This window comes from Stegostoma tigrinum, chromosome 29 (genome assembly GCF_030684315.1).
Source record: "Stegostoma tigrinum isolate sSteTig4 chromosome 29, sSteTig4.hap1, whole genome shotgun sequence".
Classification (NCBI taxonomy): Eukaryota; Metazoa; Chordata; class Chondrichthyes; order Orectolobiformes; family Stegostomatidae; genus Stegostoma; species Stegostoma tigrinum.
In genome coordinates this window covers 25,523,345-25,545,553 of record NC_081382.1, presented here as the reverse complement: position 1 = coordinate 25,545,553, position 22,209 = coordinate 25,523,345, and the positions used below count along the sequence as shown (strand labels likewise).

The following is a 22,209-nucleotide window of genomic DNA, read 5'->3' as shown; positions in this document are numbered from 1 at the left end:
TGTCTGAAAACTAACCTTCCAGCTCAGCGAGCAAACTCACATCCAGTTAACATGATCTATTGGGCATAAGGAGCTCTTTGTTTCTGAATCTCTTATTAGGGGTTAGTTATTTGAATTTGTTGTACTTTTCTTAGTGAGACTCGCTTAAGGTCTAATTTTCTTCCTTCAGCGTGATAAGCCTGCACTGATTGCTGCACTGCATGACGCATTCCATCATGACTAGAGCTTCAGCGGTCATGAATTTGTTTGGGATCTCTGAGACATCTTCTGTGCATGATTGCAGAAATCTTTCTAACTCCATAATCCTTGATAGCTCCTGCTTCTGGTCATTTTGTAGGCTGTAGAAATTTGAAGATTCACTTGCTTTCATTCCTGATTTGAACCAGCATAAGGCTACATTCTGGCTTTCTATCAGTGGTCTGTCTGCTCAAAGAGAGACTTCTTTATGTAACTTTGCAGTTGCTTTTGCCTTTGTGCAATAAGCAAACATATTTTATTGGTGTACCCTTATTCAAGAAAGGACTGTATTGAAAGAAAACAGTGGGTTTTCAGAAACACTGTTTACTGAATGCCAAATTACAGGGATGTCCATCATTTAGGGTTGGAGTAAATGAATGACTTATTTGCTGTTTCCTCCTTCTGTTTTTCAGGAATCTGGAATCCTCTATGGCAACTAGTCAGTACATTTTGTTTTGACACCTTTTTCTTGCTATTTCCAACTTCCATCTTGGAAGAAGTGGAGGATCTCCCCATTCTCTTGCACAGCTAAGACCAAAGTTAGTTCAGTGTTGGTTTACTGAAGGTGGTCCAAAGCTTTACAGGCAAAACTGCTTAATGAGGAATTGCTACCATTAGGAAATACGTAACAACAAGGTCTACTTAACCTGTTTTCCATTGCATCAAAATGCATGTAGCATCTTACTCAAGTACTTGTACTTTCCAAGCCTCAAAATTGTTTAATGGAGAGTGGTGCGAGACTTTCTGACTTTATCGATCGTCTAGACTGTACCATGATATGGTTGCTCCAGTATCCAATTTAAATCTAATTTCCCTACCATTTGCTTTGACGTCTGCATGCATAATTCTTTCTGCTGGTCAGTACTGTTAAGCAAATTGAAATCTTAGTGCAAGTCTGCCACATACCCAAGGATGTGTTCATCAACTCCACTCCAACCCCCTTACCACCTGAGGTTCCTGCAGATAGCTCTGGTCTGTTTAATTTTCAGTGATATAGCCCAGTCTTTCTCCACACTTGTGGCTACAAAACTGGGCTGGGTAGGGTTGTCGCCATTGAGGCTATTTTTCTGCCTTGTTCCTTCATGCACTTGCTGTCCATGTATTTTCAGTGTGCTTGTTTCTTCATTTCCATAAGTATGTTCATTCCTGTAATACTTACCGTGGCTAATTTATCTCTTCCTGTTGCTAACCCATGACTCTACCATGGGCCTTCTTTTGCGTTTTCTTCAGCTTCTGAGCTGGAGTTCCCATTCAGCAGTTCAGTGTCCAGGAACTACGCACCCAGGCTCCACTTCTATGTGCAAACCAAAAGAATTGTGGGTGCTGTAAATCAGGAACAAAAACCAAAGTTGCTGGAAGCCACTGGCAGCATCTATGATGAATGAAACAGAGTTAATGTTTCAGGTCCGGTGACCCAGTTCTATGTGATTTAATGTTGATATAATAGGATAGTGTGAAAACATTAACCAGAGAAAGGTATAATTTCCTTTACTTCACGCCATGCACTTCAGTTTATTTTGTTTCAGTGCGATTGATGAGCTGTAAATATAAACGAAACCTAGCATTCCCTGCCTACCAGTAGTTTCCTGACACATGTTATATATTTAATTTCAGTAACATTGGTCAAGTTAGTAGCAATATTTATAATTAACAGTAACAATACTGTGAAAATCTAAAACATTGAGCAGTTCCTGAGCTGGTAGTTTCTAGAATTGCTTATTCTGTTGGCAGAATAAATGAGAGAAGCGCTGACAGCAGGAGCATTAAGAGAAGGGTGGCTGCCTCAGACTAACAAACATCTCTATTGCCATCATGAATGTAGATAGTAATGTTGCTTTGTGTTGCTTTTCCTGTACAGCCATTCTCTAGTCATTTAGGAAGATGTGGAAAAGACAAGTTTTATTTTCCAAACTGCTGTGTATCTGCGCATGACTCCTCTGTGTACGCGCACTCCTAGATAAGATTTTTTTATTCTTGAACTACCTGAATGATTGAGGAAGCCCTGTACAGTTCAATAGTCAAAAGGGGTGATCAAAGCTTGGTTTAAAGAACATTTTGAGAAATAAGCAAAATAAAGAAATTAGGTTTAGGAAGGAGAGTTCCAGAGCTGAGAGCCGCAAGGGCAGAAGACATGGCTCCCTTCAATAAGCAAATGAGGATGCATAAGAGGCCAGAAAGTGACACTGCTGGAAAAGGTGACAGGAAGAAGCCCTAATGTAATAAGGAGGTGTAGACAGGATTAATTATGGAAAGGTTTTAAGTGAGCCAGTTACAGTTTTGAACACTAAACGGTCATGAAGACTAATGTAGCAGTATAGTTGGAATAGAGGAGCACTATAACTTAGTGTAGAGAGTAGGATGGAGCAAAGAACAAGGAAGGGCAGGAAATATAAAAGTGATGAGGAAAAAAAATTGTCTGAATTTTATGATCAGCTTTGAAAGAACAGTGCTAACCATTCATTGCATTTGCATTTGCCTTCAGACAATATCTTGGACTTTGCAGTGGAATCTGCAACAATTGGAATTTTACAATAATTCAGAGTTTGATGTTATCCTACTTAATGTTGGTTTTGCTTTGACTTTCATAACGTTAACAGTGCCTGTAATCCTGTTTCATGTCATAGGGTTTTTTACCACTATTTCCCACTGGCCTAAGTAGGATTGAGACACGAACTGACTGGCAGCATTTTGGAACTGCCTCTGTGTGTGTGTGTGTGTCTCTCTCTCTCTCTCTCTCTTCTCCCCCCCCCCCCCCCCCCACACTCACTCTCTTGTTTTTCCCCCCCAGTCTCTCTCTTTCTCTCCCCCCCCCCCCCCCCCACACACACACACACACACACACACACACACTCTCTCTCTCTCTCTCTCTCTCTCTCTCTCTCTCTCTCTCTCTCTCTCTCTCTCTCTCTCTCACTCACTCACTCACTCACTCACTCTCACTCACTCACTCACTCACTCACTCACTCACTCACTCACTCACTCACTCACTCACTCACTCACTCACTCACTCACTCACTCACTCACTCACTCACTCACTCACTCACTCACTCACTCACTCACTCACTCACTCACTCACTCACTCACTCACACTCTCTCTCTCTCTCTCTCTCTCTCTCTCTCTCTCTCTCTCTCACACACTCACTCTCACACTCTCACACTCTCACACTCTCTCACTCTCTCACTCTCTCACTCTCTCACTCTCTCACTCTCTCACTCTCTCACTCTCTCACTCTCACTCTCTCACACTCTCTCACTCTCACTCTCTCTCTTCTTCCCCCACCCCCACCCCACGCTCTTTCTACTCCCCACCTTCTGATTTGGGCTCTTTGCCATGTTTTAATCTCTGACTTCCAGACTCATCCTATCCTCCAATCCTTTGAAATGCCTTCTCTGCTTGTCCCTTACCCTCCAGCATGCAACCGATCCCTACCCTGGCCCTCTGATTGGCAGCTCAGAGGCAAGCATAATCTGCAAATGTATGGCCTTCACTGTCCACTCACTGCTTTTCTCTCCTGAACCTGCATTCCCAATCAAGATCTGAAACTGATTCAGAACTGGAACTCTGGGGCTGTGAAAGCGCTGCTCCCAGTGATGCAGAAGTACTGTACTGGGCCAGTAATAATCCATGCTTCTTTAAAACGTTCCCTCTTTGTGCTACGTTACTGTGTTGAAGTAGTTTCAATAACTTTTGAAGACTGCTCTTTCTAAAATATTCTGCAATTATGTTACAACTAAGTTAGATCTGAGAATGCTTCTTTACACTTACACCTGCCTTACACAGGGGACACAATGGCCTAGTGGTATTATCACTGGACTATTAATCCAGAGACCTAGATAACATTCTGGAACCTGGGTTCGAATCCTGCTGTGACAAATGGTGGAATTTGAAATCAATAAAAATACCTGGAGTTAAAAATCTAATGATGACCACGAATCCATTGACGATTGTCTGGAAAGACCCATCTGGTTCACTTATGTCCTTTAGGGAAGAAAACTGCCATCCTTACGTGCTCTGGCCTACATGTGACTCCAGACCCACAGCAATGTGATTGACTCTTAAACAGCCCACTAGGCAATTAGGGCTGAACAATAAATGCTGCCTAGCTAGCGATGTCCTCATCCTGTTAACAAATAAGGAAGAGTTCCATGCAGCTTCAACTTAGACTGCTCACTTGTGTGGCACTATCCTTCTACGGCATTGCAATTCTTTCTGGAACGTAGTCCATCATACTTCTGTATACTACAGTAGTTTTTTTTATTCCTTGAACCCTTCATGTGAGTGAGAGCTGTGGAGACAAGTGTTGAAAGATTGAAGGTCCAGCATCTTAAAAGGCATAGACACAGATTATAAAATATTCAGTTATGCACCTTGCACCACTAACGCCTATGGTTACATAATGACACAGCTTTGGCTCAGATCTGGATCTTGGTTGGAAATGCAGGTTTAGGGGAGCGAGGCAGGACAGGGAGCAGCAAAAAGTCAGAAGGTCTGGAATGGAGAGAAGCTGCAAGTCAGAGTTGGAGATGGCAGAAACTAAATGCTAGAGATCAGGGAAGGGTGAGGCCACAGGAGAGAGCACTGGAAGGCTAGGGAGCAGCTGCAAGTCAGGATTAGAAAAGGGGAGAGTTCACCACGTGGAGGATCAGCAGGTGGGAGAGTCTAGCATGGAGAAAGGCTGCAAGACAGTTCTGGTCAGGCAGAAGTCAGAAGTTGTGTGTCGTGAGGTGTCCAGAGGCCACAGGTCAGCAGGGCGGACAGAAGCCACATGTCAGACAGACTAGTAGAAGCAACAAGTCAGAAAGTTGGGGACAATAACAGGCAGCAAACCAGCGATCCAGAAGTAATCTGATGCTCCATTGGTAGGCCTGGATCAGTCAGAGGTTGCAGGTTGGAGGGTCGCAAGGGGGAATGGTCTACAGCAATAAGAAGAATGAGGGAGAAGGGTCTCTGTTCAATAACAGCATGTGGTACAGTGCTGTAAGTGAACCTTTGTCTTAGTATTAGATGTTTATTCAGTTATGAAACTGTTAACTTTTCAATGTAAAATATTTCATCTTGCAGATTATAATGTGGGTGTTTTTTTCTTTCCCAGCAGGGAATATCTTGCATAATCACAAAATAACTTGTACTGCAAAATCTGGACAGACAGTTTTAAAGAGTTTGTGGCAGCTCTAGATGTTGCAAATTGTTTCATTATGAATGAAGTACTCTGAACTCTGTGTTGGAGAAGATCGTAGCCGATATGCACACAGGCAGGTACTGCTGATGGTAATCATAGAATTGTTATTATACAAGGGCTAATTAATATTATAATCTTTCCATAGTTTTGAGTGAGTTATGGAGACATGATGGCAGGGATGGTATTGTTCTGAGCAGGTTACAGTATTAACACTTAGGGGTAGCCTTTGATGCAAAAACAGGTCTAAACACTGTTTGCAGCATGAGGCCGATAAGAATTGAAAGTTGTCAAGAAACAATAATGGATTGGCAGCCTAGGAATGGATGTTTAATTTAGTTAATCTTGTGAGAGTGAAATATACTACAAAAACATGGTTTATGAATGAATGAATGGAAGCGTAGTATAGTACACATACAGTGCTTGTGAGTGAATTAGTTAGGAGAATCATAGTACAGTCTCTTGCAGGTTTAACGTCTAACCCAACAAGCAGCACCCCCTGCTGTGCTACACCTGAAATGTAGACTGAAATTATATGTTCGAAGGGTCAAGGCCTGAAACGTCGGCCTTTCTGCTCCTATGATGCTGCTTGGCCTGCTGTGTTCATACAGCTGTACACCTTGTTATCTTGGATTCTCCAGCATCTGCAGTTCCTATTGTCTCTTATATGTTTCTATGCTGTTATATCTTTAACGGTAAGCTGGTATCATGATCTTCCGACTATGGATAGATTTTCACCCAATAGCCCTGCTCCATTTTTAAGAGCCAGAATTAATTTAAATTGTTTCAACTCGTTGTTGGAAAATACTGGTTGGCCTTTGGCAGTTGTCCATTTTTCTGAATAAAGGTAGCTTTCTATAGAATAGACTGATCTCCAGAGCTGTAATAACAAGGATGAATTTTTAGATACCAGAGAAGCATTTTGTGGCCTGTCAAAAACCTAATACTAATTTATCTGTTTACTCCACTTTGCCCGGACAATCAGCAGATATAAGACAAGGCTGAGCCTTCTGCATCATTCTGACGTAAGTTTGGCAAACAACAGACTATATATGTCATAAGGGTCTGATTTACATTTTAAATAGGCCTACAGTACAACTGCTACAGGACCTCTGGGCCTGCAGCTGGGAAAATCAGAGGAACAATGTAGGTGTGATGGGACCAGAGTGATACATCATTCCCCCCACCATTTTTAGGTTATTATCATGCCCTTTCCACCAGATGAAAGATCTTAAAATACATCTAGGGTTCACCCACAAAGTCAATTCTGTCAATTCCATTAGACGTTTTGCATATTCTAATGCCAACGTTAAAGCTGCTCACTGTATCCCAGTCCTATTGGAAGTAGAAATGAAAATAAAGTGCAGGAGACTCGGCAGTCTGTCAAGCATCTGGGTAAAGAGAAACAGCAAATATTACAAGTCCAAGATGACTGTTCTTTGGAATGTTCTGGTGAGGTCAGTTTTGTAGAACTGCAGGAAATCACAGTTAGGAGGGGGAAAAGCCGAAAGGAAATATCAATACAAGGAAGAGAACTTTGAATTGAACGTAATGAAGGACTGGGAACCGGTGTACTTCAGCTAATATAGAAGTATAAGTTCCTTGTTAGCAGAAGAGAAACACTTCCTATTAGTAAGGAAAAAGTGTTAAGTTTCCAGACGCTTACAGTTTTCAAAAAATTCTTATCAGTAGTTCTTGTGAAGTTGTTGATGTTTTATTGCTCCAGAATTGGGCTGATGCTGAGGAACATGTTGTAATCTCATCCAACTCTGATCAGTTGTTTTACAATACTTGTGTGGTCTCAGAACATTATAAATTCAAAAAATAATAACCTATAGCCACACACTGTGACAGGGAAGTACATTAGGATTTAAAATATAGCTACAGCACACAAATACTCATCCTGGAGGAGCTTAGAAGCTATTTGCTGGTGTCAGAAGGTACCCAAGATGTGTTTTTTTTCCATATTTCATCACTTCGTATATTTTTTCTGTACAATCAATGTAAACAGCACTTCACGTTAGTGTTCAGTATTCATAAGAAGGAATGTACAGCATCTTAACGTACACTGTACCCTTGTGGTATACCCAAGTTTCACCAGGGTTTACTGCAATCGTCACCTAGTTGGCATTAGCTTATTAATATAGCGAGCAAAATGCCAAATCCACATTGTGAACGCAAACCAGCTCCATGTTGCAGTTAAGATCACTGAGTGGTTTCAGCACAGAAAGAGGCCATTCGATCGATTATTATCTATGTCAGCGTTCTGATAGATCAACCCACCAAGTTTCACTTCCCTACCTTACTCCCTGTAGCTCCTGCAATTTTTCCTACAAATAATTATCCTATTCTCTTTTAAAGTCACAATTGAATCTGCCTTCATCAGACTTCCAGGCAATCCATTCCAGATCACAAAGATGTTGCATTAAAATATTTCTCCAATACCATTGTTATATCCTTTTGCCAGTCATCTTAAATCAGTTCCTGTGGTTCTTATTTTTCCCATTTATAGAAGGATTTTCTCTCCATATGTTCTAAAAGATTTTGAGCACCTTTGCCAAATTTGTTTGTAACTTTCTACTTCAATGATCACAGCTGTAGTTCTAATCTGTAAATGTAACAAAAGTTCTTTATTCCTGGAACCAGTCTTGTGTACTCTTTCCAATACCTTCACATCATTCCTAAAATATTAGTGCCCAGAACTGGATACACTACTGTCATTGAAGCTGAACCATTGTTTTATATGGTTAATCAAAACTTCCTTGCTTTGTACTTTGTACTTTGTTTCAGACTACTCTTTCAGTGGTTTGTATACATAAGCCCCCACCCCAACCCCTAGTCATTCTGCTCCCATATCCATACGCAAATTATGCTCTTTTGCATCATTTCATCTTGTTTATCCTGCCAAAATAAATTACTTTGTGTTCTCTACATTAATTTTCATCTGTCACTTGGCACCCATTCCTTCAGCCTGCCTGTCATCTTTTGAAGTTTGATACGGTCTGCCTTACTGGCTCACAATACTTGCAAATTTCCTGTCATCCACAATTTTGGGACCTTAGCCTGTACACTCAAGTCCAGGCCTTTAACATATATCAAGAGAATCAAGTGTCTTAAGATCAATTCAGGAGGAGTTACGCTACATACCTTCCTCCAGTTAAGAAATATGGCATGATTTATATGCTGCCCCAATAAGTTGATGACACTTCTTTCAATTTAGAATATGACCTTTTTCTAATTGTTTGAAGTCTGTCTGTGAAAGATGATTGTGGAGACTGAAAGGATTGTGGTTCCCATGTCTACCACTCTAGCTGAGAAGAAATGGCCCCAAATTATTGGGCTTGTAATGTCCTGTGTGCCTGAGTTCATGTTGTTCAAAAGACTGGAAAACCAGTCGCGAACCATTTCAACTCCCCTCTCATTCCTCAGACGACATGTCCATCCTGGGCCTCCTGCAGTGCCACAATGATGCCACCCAAAAGTTGCAGGAGCAGTAACTCATATTCCTCTTGGGGACCCTGAAGCCCCAATGGTATCAATGTGGATTTCACAAGCTTCAAAATCTCCCCTCCCCCTACCACATCCCAAAACCAGCCCAGCTCGTCCCCGCCTCCCTAACCTGTTCTTCCTCTCCCCTATCCCCTCCTCCCACCTCAAGCTGCACCCCCATTTCTTCCTACTAACCTCATCCCGCCCCCTTGACCTGTCTGTCCTCCCTGGACTGACCTATCTCCTCCCTACCTCGCCACCTACGCTCACCTTTACTGGCTCTATCCCCGCCTCTTTAACTTGTCTGAGTCCTCTCCACCTATCTCCTCTTCCCATCTTCGATCCGCCTCTCCCTCTGTCCCTATTTATTTTAGAACCCTCTTCCCCTCCCCCATTTCTGATGAAGTGTCTAGGCTCGAAACATCAGCTTCCCTGCTCCTAAGATGCTGCTTAGCCTGCTTTGTTCATCCAGCTCCCCACTTTGTTATCTCTAAAGTTCTGTAATAGAGTTTCAGCCTATTTTTGTATATCTCATTTATTGCTGGTGAGCACAGAAGTCATTGCTTGAAATAGACGAAAGCTTCATAATATTAGAATGACATAGATGTGACATCATTATGTCATCCGCATCTCTTACTGCAGGCCTTTGCTGTTATCTAGCATCTGTAACATTGAGAGGGTGCAGTCCTGGTTTGTAGATTTGATGTCTTTAGATGAAAAAGCAACATGATCTACTACCATTTAATACATGCCCCTAATCCCAGACCCTGTCATTTTTGCCCATTGATTTACGATTTATTAATAGGAATGGCATTATTTAAACCACTTTGGTTATCTATATCTTTATACCTTAAATCATGGATAATGTAGTTAAGGCTGTTATGGGAAAATTTTAAAGGATTTATGCAAGATACAGAGGCCAACTGAACGAGGTCCACTATAATAACTTGTCTTGAAAGATATTCCAAAAAACAATCACTGGTTGAGTCCTGGGATGAAGATTTGTCTTATGATGAAATACTGGACAGGTTGTGCCTATTACCTTCAATAACGTAAGAAGAAGCAGGGAAGAAAAGATTATATTGAAACACATAAGATGCTAGGGCGGGGATGGTACTTGTTCAGAGGACATTCTGGAGTAGGGTTCTCCTATTTTCAAAGGTAATTAAGAGAATTTCTCCGAATTAATTAAGCTTTGAAATTCTTTACATCAGAGGACAGGAAAAGCTAGGTCATTGAAAATATTCAAGGCTGTATTGGCATATATGGAGTCCAGGGTTATTTGCTTTTGGGTGATACCTGATGGTACAAGCAGAAAAGCAGAGTTGAGGCAAGATCTAATCAGCCATGATCTTATTGAATTTTGGTCTTGATCTTTTAAAAGCTTTTCTTTTAAATCTTTGAACAGCTGTGATCTACTAAAATCGCTAGCTGCATTTCTCTATTCTCTCTGTTATCTCCAAGACACCTTGTTTTTGTGCTGCATTTTGCTCATGACAATCTTCTCCAACCAAAGTCTAAATTTTTCGCAAAGGATGTACTGTTATTCTTTGCCAGCATGAGATTGCGTGGTGTTTGTGCTGGGAGATAGATCTGAACATCGGCTCCTCTTTGTTTCTTCTGCTATACCTAGGGAAGGAGTAAAAATGTTTCGCACATCTAATCGTTGGAATATGGTCTTCATTTTCTATATTAACATGGCTGTGCTGTTCTCTAAATATTTGGTTGTCAATGCATGACTTGGCAGGATAGAGACTAAAAAGTTAACTGCTGCTACCTCTCAATGGAGCTGTATCCAAGCCCCTCACTGGTTTTTGTTCCTTCTATGAAATTAGCCGTATGTATTGAGCAATTGATGATACTTGACAATCACTGATACTTGCATTTGAAAGTGGTTTTCTTTCCATCCCTCCATTCCCTTTTATTTTCACCACCATCCCCTCCATGTAGGCCTCCTTAAAACCCATCTCTGAGCTTTCTGTCGACCTTCCAATATTTCCCATCTTTTGGCCAGATTTTTTTTTCATAGACTCATTGAGCCATACAGCATGGAAACACACCCTTAGGTCCAAGTAGACCACACCAACCATGTTCCCAAACTAAAATAGTCCCACTTGCCTGTGTTTGGCCCATATCTGTTTCTAAAGCTTTCCTATTCATGTACTTATCCAAATATATTTTTCTAAATCTAGCAACCATACCCGCATACATCACTTTTCAGTTATTTCACACTGGAGGCACACACCCTCTGTTTAGAAAAAAGTTAACCCTTGCATACTTTTTAAAATCTTTCTACTCTCACCTTAAAAATATGCCCCCTAGTTTTGCACTATCCATCTTGAGAAAAGACCTGTGGTATTACCTTCTCTATGCTCCTTATGATTTTTAAATTTCTGAGATCACCCCTCAAAGTCTACACTGCAGTGGAAAAAATGGTCCCAGCCTTTCCAGTCTATCTTTATAACTCAAACCTTTCATTCTTGGCAACATCTGATAAATTTTTTCTGAACCCTCTCCAATATACTAATATCCATCCTACAGCAGGGCGACAAGAACTGTACACAGTACTCCAGAAGAGACCTGACCAACATTCTGTACAATCTCAACATGATATCCCAACTCCTGTACTCAAAGGTCTAAGCAACAAAGACAAGTGTGCTGAACGCTGCCTTAATCACTGTGTATGTGTGATGTAAATTTTTAAAAATTATGTGCCTGAACCTCTAGGTCTCTGTTCTGCGACAATGCCCAGGGTCCTCCCATAAACTGTACAAGTCTTGCCCTTGTTCTATTAGGGACCAGACCCCCTCAAAATATTTAGGAACATAGCCTGGACACTACCTTTGTTTTATCTGCCCTTAAGATAAAACAATCAGTCAATGAAAGCAAGCATGCAGTTACAGCAGGCAGTGAAGAAAGCTAATAGCATGCTGGCCTTCATAACAAGAAGAATTGAGTATAGGAGCAAAGAGATCCTTCTGCAGCTGTACAGGGCCCTGGTGAGACCGCACCTGGAGTATTGTGTGCAGTTTTGGTCTCCAAATTTGAGGAAGGACATTCTGGCTATTGAGGGAGTGCAGCGTAGGTTCACAAGGTCAATTCCCGGAATGGCAGGACTATCATATGTTGAATGATTTGAGCGACTGGACTTGTATACACTTGAGTTTAGGAGAATGAGAGGGGATCTGATCGAGACGTATAAGATTATTAAGGGATTGGACAATCTGGAGGCAGGAAGTATGTTTCCGCTGATGGGTGAGTCCAGGGCCAGAGGACACAGTTTAAAAATAAGGGGTAGGCCATTTAGAACAGAGTTGAGGAGAAACCTCTTCACCCAGAGAGTGGTGGATATATGGAATGCTCTGCCCCAGAAGGCAGTAGAGGCCAAGTCTCTGGATAGTTTCAAGAAAGAGATGGATAGAGCTCTTAAAGATAGTGGAATCAAGGGTTATGGGGATAAGGCAGGAACAGGATACTGATTGTGGATGATCAGCCATGATCATAATGAATGGTGGTGCTGTCTCGAAGGGCCGAATGGCCTACTCCTGCACCTATTGTCTGTTGTCTAAAACAAGCTGTGTTCCAGATACAATTCAGTTGGTCAAGCTACTGAACGTTGAATTCAGCACTTTATTTAAAAACTGTAGTTAAAATACTACTAAAGAAAGAGGAATTTAGAATCATTTAACGCTATTGGAAAATTTAACAGAATAATAGCTACAGTAACTATTACTCATTAACTGTTCCAATGTAGTAATATCCCATAAACACACACCTTGGCAAAAAGGAAAATTCAGAAAAAAGAGTTGTTTCGTAGGTAATCCAGCAGCAAAGAGAAACCCCAGCTTCTAGCTGTAAATGAGGGGGAGAAAAGATAAATTCTACTACTTCCAGCCCACAACAGCAAGTGCTTTAAGCTAAAACTTAAAAACTGAAAAAAAAAGGAAGCCTGGTCCTTGAGAGCTGGCCACACCCAGATGGGCTGCCTCCATTTTTCCAACTTCAAAAATACCACAAGGCCTCACAAGCTGTTTAGTGGCTTTGGCACACAGTTTGCCACTTTTGCCTTTCAATCACACTTTTTCTTAAAAAAGAAACAAAATTAACCTCTTAAAGCAACAACAACATTGTAGTTTGTTTTACCAAAATGCAATACCTCATTTGGCACTTCTCAGCCCATTGACTCAATTGATCAAGATCAGTTTGTAATTTAAGATAACCATCTTCACTGTCCACTAGAACAAACAATTTTGGTGTCATCCTTAAACTTACTAACCTCATCTCCTAAATTCTTAGCCACATAGTTTATGTAATTGACAAACAAAAGTGGACTCAGTACCTATCACTATGGAATACTGGTGGTCACAGGCCTTCAGTCAGGAAAACGGCCCTCCACACGAACCTCAGCTTCCCACCGTCAAACCAATTTTGTATCCAATTGGCAAGCTCTTCCTGACTCCCATGTGATGTAACTTTACTAATTAGTCTACCGTAAAATGTTCAGAAATTGAAGAATTTTGTTCAGGCCACTGCATACTTAAAGTTTGTTATTACCATTGTTATTATTGATAACTGTTAAAAGCCAGACATGCATCATACAGGTGTTGTATGTGGAATGATGTGTGCTTCTGAGACTTTATAAAGCTCTAGTTAGGCCCCATTTAGAATACTGTGTCCAGTTTTGGGCCCCACACCTCAGGAAGGACATACTAGCCCTGGAGCGTGTCCAGCGGAGATTCTCACAGGTGATCCCTGGAATGGTAGGTTTAACGTACGATGAACAGCGAGGGATCCTGGGATTGTACTCATTAGAGTCTAGAAGGTTGAGGGGAGATCTAATAGAAACTTACAAGATAATGTATGGCTTAGAAGGGGTGGACACTGGGAAGTTGCTTACATTAGCTGGGGAGACTAGGACCCGTGGGCACAGCCTTAGAATTAGAGGGGGTAAATTTAAAACTGAAATGAGATGACATTTCTTCAGCCAGAGAGTGGTGAGCCTGTGGAATTCATTGCCATGGAGCGCAGTGGAGGCCGGGACGTTAGATACCTTCAAGGCAGAGATCGATAAATTCTTGATCTCAGAAGGAATCAAGGGCTACGGGGAGAGTGCAGGGAAGTGGAGTTGAAATGCCCATCAGCCATGATTTGAATGGTGGAATGGACTTGATGGGCCGAATGGCCTTACTTCCACTCCCATATCTTATGGTCTTATTGAAAAGCTGCTTTAAGTCATGTGGACGTTGGCATTTTGCATGTTGGATAGTTCTGAATCTCGAGCAGATATCTAAGTATGGTCATTCACAGCCATCTAGTGAATTTGCACATCACTTAATTGTAAAAGTGCTTGTTTGCTTGTTTTCTAGGGGGTTTGATGAATCATGTGCGTTGAATAAAAAGATGTCTGTGATCAGTGTTATGCACGTAAACATAGCAGGTTGAAAAATATTTGTCATAAATCTGTTCTTGCACCTTGAAAGATTCAGAGGCATGCTTTCTGAGGTTGCAATCATCCTAATGGATATTAACAACTTCCTCCATTTTTATAACAAGGTGTAGAGTTGGATGAACACAGCAGGCCAAGCTCCTCTGATGCTGCTTGGCCTGCTGTGTTCATCCAACTCTACACCTCGTTACCTCAGAGTCTCCAGCATCGGCTTGGCCTCAGATTTTTAATGTTCTGTGATATTCTCCATGTCAAAGTGTAGTTTTCTTATTCAGGTTTCCATATACATGTCATCTGTATGTATGATGACCTCAGCATTCTATAGGTTTAGTGTTGGGATTATTATCTGTTCAAATACCTGAAAAGTGAATTCATTCATCATGCATTCCTCCTCAACTCCTCTGTCTTTTCCACCAAAAGATGCGGCAATCATCAAAGCAGGAGTGATGACTTGAAACAGGGAGCCACAATTGGCCCACAGTATTGTTGTGGAGCCAGATGGAAAATCCCCGCTCTTCCTATTTCCAAACAAATCACACAAAGAGGAAAAAAGACAATATTGTTGATGGTCTCTAGCATCCACTTAACTCCATCTAAGCATCTGGAATGACGACCAAGTTATGGTGCAAAGGTGGTGAAATTGTCATTGGATCTTTCAGATGCAAATGAGGGGCACAAGGAACATATTTCAGTCACCTTTAAGGAACGCTGATCAAACATTCATAGTGCCATTAGAGCTTAGTGTCATGAAATTAGGGATTTTTAAAAATTGCTTGTTTTATGTACAAAAAAGGGGTATGGTGAAGTTTAGTCTTGTGAGGAATCTCAATCGTACAATGAATTATGAAGTCATTAACAATTGTTTAGACATCTTTAATAAGCTTAGCACACAATAAGTACTAATAAGTGTTTAATGCACCATGCACTTCCAGGTTGCATTGTCACGTGCAACATGATAAACAAGATAACACTATGTGGAGCTGGAGGAACACATCAGGCCAAGCAGCATCAGAGGAGCAGGAAAGCTAACATTTTGGATCGGGACCCTTCTTCAGACCCGAAATGTCAGCTTTCCTGCTCCTCTGAAGCTGCCTGGCCTGCTGTGTTCCTCCAGCTCCACACTGTGTTATCTCAGACTCCAGAATCGGCAGTTCTTACTATATATCTATGATGCTAAACAAGCTTTTTGCCTCGTAGGAGAACTGATACCATCTAAAATTGTAGTAAAGGGTAATTTATTTGTGTGTCCCATTACTTTTATTTTGAAAAAAAAGCATTTAAGGAATTATTTAACTTTTGCAAATGTTAGTTGAAATATTGAAAGGTTTGCTCTGATTTGTGTTTCATTTTTAAATACCAAAAACAATTATTAACTTTTAAGTTTAACCTCAATTGAGACTAATTGGTTATTTGGGAAATGAGTTCTCATTCTTCATCTCTTGCTTAGTGGGCCATTTCAGTTTTGGAACCTATTGATCAAAGAGTTATATACAAATTTAGTTGCTATTGGAACAAGATTTTTGACTACAGTAAAATGAGAAGCCTTGCCAGGGTTGAAAAGATTAGTAACATTGAATGCAACATGCCTACTTTAATAGGATTCAAATTTTCAAGGATGTGAAATGAAATTCCAAATTTGGTTTATTAAATGTATGCACTATTTGATCGGAATGGGTATTCACCATCTTAAGGTATTGAATAATTGATTTTTATGCCGTATGGTGCACATGTTCACGCTTGCAGAAAGACAACTTCTTGTGGGATCTCTTTGTATATTGTGTAAATTATGTTCCTGAAAAATCCTGTTTGTGTTTTGTTTTCAGAAGAATTGGATTGCAAATATTGTCAGTGGTGGAAATATCAAAGTGGCCATTTTTTTACAAGTTCATAATTTTCTTCTGTCAGAAGTAGAGATTCTAAAACTTGGGCACAAAAACTTGTAAGGGAGGATGCATAATGTTTCAGAGTTTCATCGCTGTTAAGTGGGGCAAATAGATGTTGGCTGCTTTCCTAGATGTGCTGAAGGGAATTTAGCAGAATAGCTTCCTCAAAGTAATTATTACATTCCTGTTATTGGTTAGCACAGAGGAATATTAACCGAAGTTGAGCAGTGTTAATTGTCTCCTTTCTAACTGATGTGTGATAAGAGCGGATAAAATGAATATTATGCACAAAATGTAGTTCAAGTGAAAATTAAAAGCAGTCTTACAAATGCACTAATGGTTAAAATGATGTTTGTTTTTCAGCAATCAGGGAGGATGGAATGCCAGGAGGTAGAAACAAAAGTATTGGTCCTGTTCAGGTATGTATTTTGTCAATCATAGAAATTAACCTATATATAGTAATATAATATTTTAAGTATTCTATTGGTAAATGAATAAAAAGTTTCAACTGTTTTGAGAGCGTGATGTAATATTAACAATAATCAATTTGAAGTAGCAAATATTTTTTAATTTTTCATCCTATTTCAACAAACCTGGCTAAACCATCGTCACCTTGTTTAAAACAGTTACATTTACCTTTGGAAAAAAATATCTCCGGTCTTAAATTAATGGTAAAACAAGGTACTTTGTACATAATTTCCTTTTGTGTGTGCTAGTAAAGAGTTTTTTTTTATATTTTCAAAATATTTTTGGAGTAAGTCAAGCACAGTACTTTATCAGCCTTTTTATGTTGATGTAGAATGTAGATTTGAATATCTTTGTAGCTTCAGGAAAGAAGTTCCATGGTGCAGCTGTTTCACTTGAGAAGATCTGTTTGAGGCCACAATGGGAGTGGAGGAGGTAGAAGGGCAGAATTTGCATAGCTGTTGGTATAGCAGGAGTTAACGCTACTAATTGGGATTATTTGTTTGTGATTTGAGTAAATGAAAAGGTGGAACAGGCGTGACTGGATCTGGTAGGCGCTAAGTCACTGAAGAGTCAATGAACTATGTTGACAAGAAAATTAACTTGAGTTCTGCTCCACTAATGAGTTTGGATCCAGGTTGATATGAGAAGTGGAGGGGGATATTGGAAATCACTGGATCAGACTGTATTCCTTCTGATAGTCAGTTCTAACTGCTAAAAATGGAAAAAAAATGTTTATTGATTTCAGAGGATGATCTTTTTAAAATGGAGGCTGGTTGGGATAGAAACTAAAGGAGGAATGGCTTATACTTATATAGCACCTTCCACAACCATCTGATGTCTCAAAATACTTTACAGCCAGTGAAATGGGGAGCTGGGACGTGGGAGCGTTTAGAAAGGGCCTAAACTTTCCCATGGCCCAGCCTTCCACCCCACACACCAGGCCTTGTTACCATATAGCCTGCCGCTACACAACCCCTGTTGTTAGTCACTAACAGTCCCCATTAACAACTGTTCACCCTTCCACCTGATCGTTAGCTTTGTCTGTCCAAATGTCTGCCTTTTTGGACTTTGTACGATCGTTTACTCCCCACCCTACCCACCTCCCTATTTTCTGCATATAAACTGCCGTTTTCCCAGCCACTATCAGTTCTGAGGAAGGATCACCGGACCTGAAACGTTAACTCTGTTTTCTTCTCCACAGATGCTGCCAGACCTCCTGAGCTTTTCCAGCAACTTTGTTCTTATGTCTGATTTACAGAGCTACAGTTCTTTTGGGGTTTTTTCTTGTGATGTTGATTTGAGAGAGAAATATTGTCCGGGGTACCAGGATAGCTCCCTGCTCTTCTTCGAAATAGTACCATGGATTCTTCCATGTACACCTAAGAGGGGAATGGATACTGGATTAACATTTCATCTAACAACTGATGGCATTTCTTATGGAGCAGCATTCCCTCTGGCACTCCTGTGTAGTACTACCTAGATCATATTTGCCCAAGTATTAGAGTAGGACTTGAACACACAATCTTCAAAGTCATAGACAAGTATGCTAGTGACTGACACATTACTAACGTAGATGTCGACCAGCAGAACCCTATCCTGGTTCCGTGCATGAGAAGGGATTGAGAGCAGAAATGCAGAAACGGAATGGACTGTTGGTAGGCTTACAAGAGTTAGTGCGACAACTGCCATTTTAACAACAGTCATGGATGTGCAAGGAAAAGTTTCAAAGTTTGCAGTTGGCATAACATTTAGAAGAACTGAGAGGAGGATTTGAATGAATTTCAGAAGGTTGCAGGCTGGTAATTTGGCTGCCACATGATGTTCCTTTTCTTTCATTTTTACCACTAAAATTTATCATTTATCAGGTGAAATTTAGAGTGGAAACTAAAGGGTACAATTTCAAAGTGGGTGCAGGAGCAGAGAAGCCTGAGAATGTATGTGCATAAATGGTTGAAAGTTCTGGAATAGTGATATACAAACCATATACGATCTTGGGCCTCCTAAGTTTAGAGGCAGAGAGTCACAAAGGCAGAGTTGTGCTGAGCTTTGATAAATGCCCATTTAGTTTCATTAATGTTCAGTTCTGGACAGGACATTTTAGGACGAGTGTGTGGAAGTAACTTACGAGAATGATTTTAGAAATCAGGGAAACTTTAACATGGATAGATCAGAGAAGCTGGAGTTCTTCACGTTGAAGAAAGTTGATAGAGGTATTTAAAATCATGATAGGTCTAGGTAGAATAAATAGGGAGAAATTGTTCTTCGCTTCGGAACAGTCAAGAACCAAAACAACCAAAAGCAGCACAAGAAAAACCACAATTATAAATTTGGAATGCATTACCTCAGTCCAGTGGAGGCATTCTCAGTTGTGGCTTTCAAAAGTGATTTGGATAATCATAACGTTGAGGGCCTTGTAAACTGTAGCGGAGGGAAATCATTTTTACATTCCCACTAGAAACTTGATTCAGATTACCAAACTGCTCTTTGTACGAGTCCTGAGACAGCATTTTATCCCATGAGCCCAAACAACGTTCAAGAATAGATTTCAGAAAGATAGAGTGTATCTTTTTTCCCCTGTCCCTATTTTCTCCCTTGCCTTCATTTCTCTGGATGAGTAGGCTATTCTTGGCCCTTGGTTAAACAGGTGATTGTAGCACTTCTCTGCCTTGCCCAAATACCTTCATTTCAGGTGTGAAGCTAAAGTAGATTTTGGTTAATTGACCCAAGACATCAAAGCCTGTTGCTCTGTTTCTTGATCTGGATGCAGGTGCATTTTCCAGAAGAGGCATCGAATCACACAGAGCCATACCATACAGAAGCAGGCCATTCCAGCCAACTTATCCACGCTGACCAAGTTTCCTAAACTGAACTAGTCCCATTTCCCTCTATTTGGCCTACATCCCTCTAAACCTTTCCTATCCATGCACCCTATCTAAATGTTGTAATTGTACCTCCCTCTACCACTTCCTCTAGCAGCATGTTCCTTAGGTCCCTTTTATATCGGTTCTTTCTTACATTAAACCTGCAGCAGAGATAATGGGAACTGCGGATGCTGGAGAATCCGAGATAACAAAGTGTGGAGCTGGATGAACACGGTAAGTGAAGCAGCATCTTAGGAGCGCGATAACTGACGTTCCGGCCCTAGACCCCTTCTAGGGCCGAAACATCAGCTTTTGTGCTCCTAAAATGCTGCTTGGCCTGCTGTGTTCGTCCAGCTCCACACTTTGTTATCTTAAACCTGCAGCCTCTAGTTCCGGACTCCCCTACCCTAGGGAAAAGTCTTTGGCTATTCATCTTATCAGTGCTCCCTTGCATTTTATAAATCTCTATAAGATCACCCCACAGCCTCTTAGCTCCAGGGAAAAATATCCCAGCCTGTCCAACCTCTCCTTTTGTAACGCAGACCTTCTCAAATCGGTAACATCCTCTTTTTGTACCCTTTCCAGTTTGATAACATCCTTCCTAGAGCCGGGCGACCAGAATTGTGTACAATACTCTGAATGTAGCCTTACCAGTGTCTTGTACAGCTGTAGAATGACAACCCAACTCCTGTGTTCAATGCTGTGACCAATGAAAGCAAGCATGGCAATGCAGCCTTCACCTGTCTTCCTGTGACACTCCAATCTGGACTCCCTGAATTTCCAGTGTTCACTGCTATCCCATCAATCAGCTAATTGAAACATTCACAGTCCACAAGACTGTGTTGTATATTTGTCCAAAACAAAGCTTGATTGCAGTGATAGTGTGGAAGCCTTTGATACAGTGCTTCACGGGAGGCTGCTGAGCAAGGTGAGGACTCATGTTGTTTGAGATGAGCTACTGGCTTGATTGAGGATTGGCTGACTGACAGAAGGCAGAGAGTTGGGATAAAAGGCTCTTTTTCGGAATGGCAACCGGTGACGAGTGGTGTCCCTCAGTGTTCTGTGTTGGGGCCGCAGCTGTTCGTCTTATATATTAATGATCTGGATGGAGGGACTGAGGGCATTCTGGCGAAGTTTGCCGATGATACGAAGATAGGTGGACAGGCAGGTAGTACTGAGGAAGTGGGGAGGCTGCAGAAAGATTTAGACAGTTTAGGAGCGTGGTCCAGGAAGGCTGATGAAATTCAATGTGAGTAAATGTGAGGTTTTGCACTTTGGAAAAAAGAATACAGGCATGGACTATTTTCTAAACAGTGAGAAAATTCACAAATCAGAAGTGCAAAGGAATCTGTGAGTGTTGGTCCAGGATTCTCTAAAGGTCAACTTGCAGGTAGAGTCCGTAATTAAGAAAGCGAATGTAATGTTGTCGTTTATCTTAAGAGGGTTGGAATATAAAAGCAGCGATGTGCTTGTGAGGCTTTATAAGGCTCTAGTTAAGCCCCATTTAGAATACTGTGTCCAATTTTGGGCCCCACACCTCAGGAAGGACATACTAGCCCTGGAGCCTGTCCAGTGGAGATTCACACGGATGATCCCTGGAATGGTAGGTTTAACATATGATGAACGGCTAAGGATCCTGGGATTGTACTCATTAGAGTCTAGAAGGTTGAGGGGAGATCTATTAGAAACTTGCAAGATAATGTATGGTTTAGAAGGGGTGGACACTAGGAAGTTGTTTCCGTTAGGCGGGGAGACTAGGACCTGTGGGCACAGCCTTAAAATTAGAGGGAGTAATTTTTAAACTGAAATGAGATGACATTTCTTCAGCCAGAGAGTGGTGGGCTTGTGGAATTCATTGCCGCAGAGTGCAGTGGAGGCCGGGACGTTATGCCTTCAAGGCAGAGATCGACAAATTCTTGATCTCAAAAGGAATCAAGAGCTATGGGGAGAGTGCAGGGAAATGGTGTTGAAATGCCCATCAGCCATGATTTAAATGGTGGAGTGGACTTGATGGCCTGAATGGCCTTACTTCCACTCCTATGTCTTATGGAGCTTGGAAGGGGGTGGGGGTGTGCAAATTCTCTTTATATGTAAACAAATGAAGACTGCTGACCAGTCTTGTTCCACTGTTAGCTTTGAAACCAAACATTTTTACTTCCTAATTCCTAATAATTAATTAACATTCCACTTACATAAATAAAAGCTGCACCTCTTAAACTCTCCAAGGTTTGAAATAAATGTACCTTAGTCAGTAAATGTTTGCAGGTTATTTCCTTCAAGCCATTTTGAATGAATTGTTCTTAAATTTCATCATGATTTATGGGGCAATTCTTGGTAGATGTCTTAAGGGTAAATCATGAGCCCCTTTGGCTGAAGATAACACCTTTTTAAATAAGTTTGTAAAAAACTTCAGAACAATAAGACTTCCAAACTGGAACTATGGCTGCATTTTACTCTTTTTTTTTAACTTCAGTCATTGAGTACTGAACGTGCTGTTTCATTTTGATAGATTTATATAGTAGATTTGTCCATTTACTGAATTCATTTGAAATACTTTGTTGTTAATCATAAACATGTGAAATGTATACATCGCAGGAAAAAAAGCTATTCTTGTTACAAGATTTACACCATTTTTTTAAAAATGCAAA

General features: G+C 40.8%; 1 protein-coding gene across 3 annotated transcripts in view; it reads left to right on the top strand.

Annotated features, from left to right (window-relative positions):
- The window catches only part of LOC125465549 (nuclear receptor subfamily 6 group A member 1), a 371,434-nt gene that overhangs the window by 299,409 nt on the left and 49,816 nt on the right, over positions 1 to 22,209 (top strand). For all 3 annotated transcript variants that reach the window (XM_059638274.1, XM_048559188.2, XM_048559189.2), the window contains one exon: positions 16,596 to 16,651. In XM_059638274.1, coding sequence (XP_059494257.1) covers positions 16,596 to 16,651 — 56 coding nt within the window. The remainder of the gene's footprint in view (positions 1 to 16,595; positions 16,652 to 22,209) is intronic.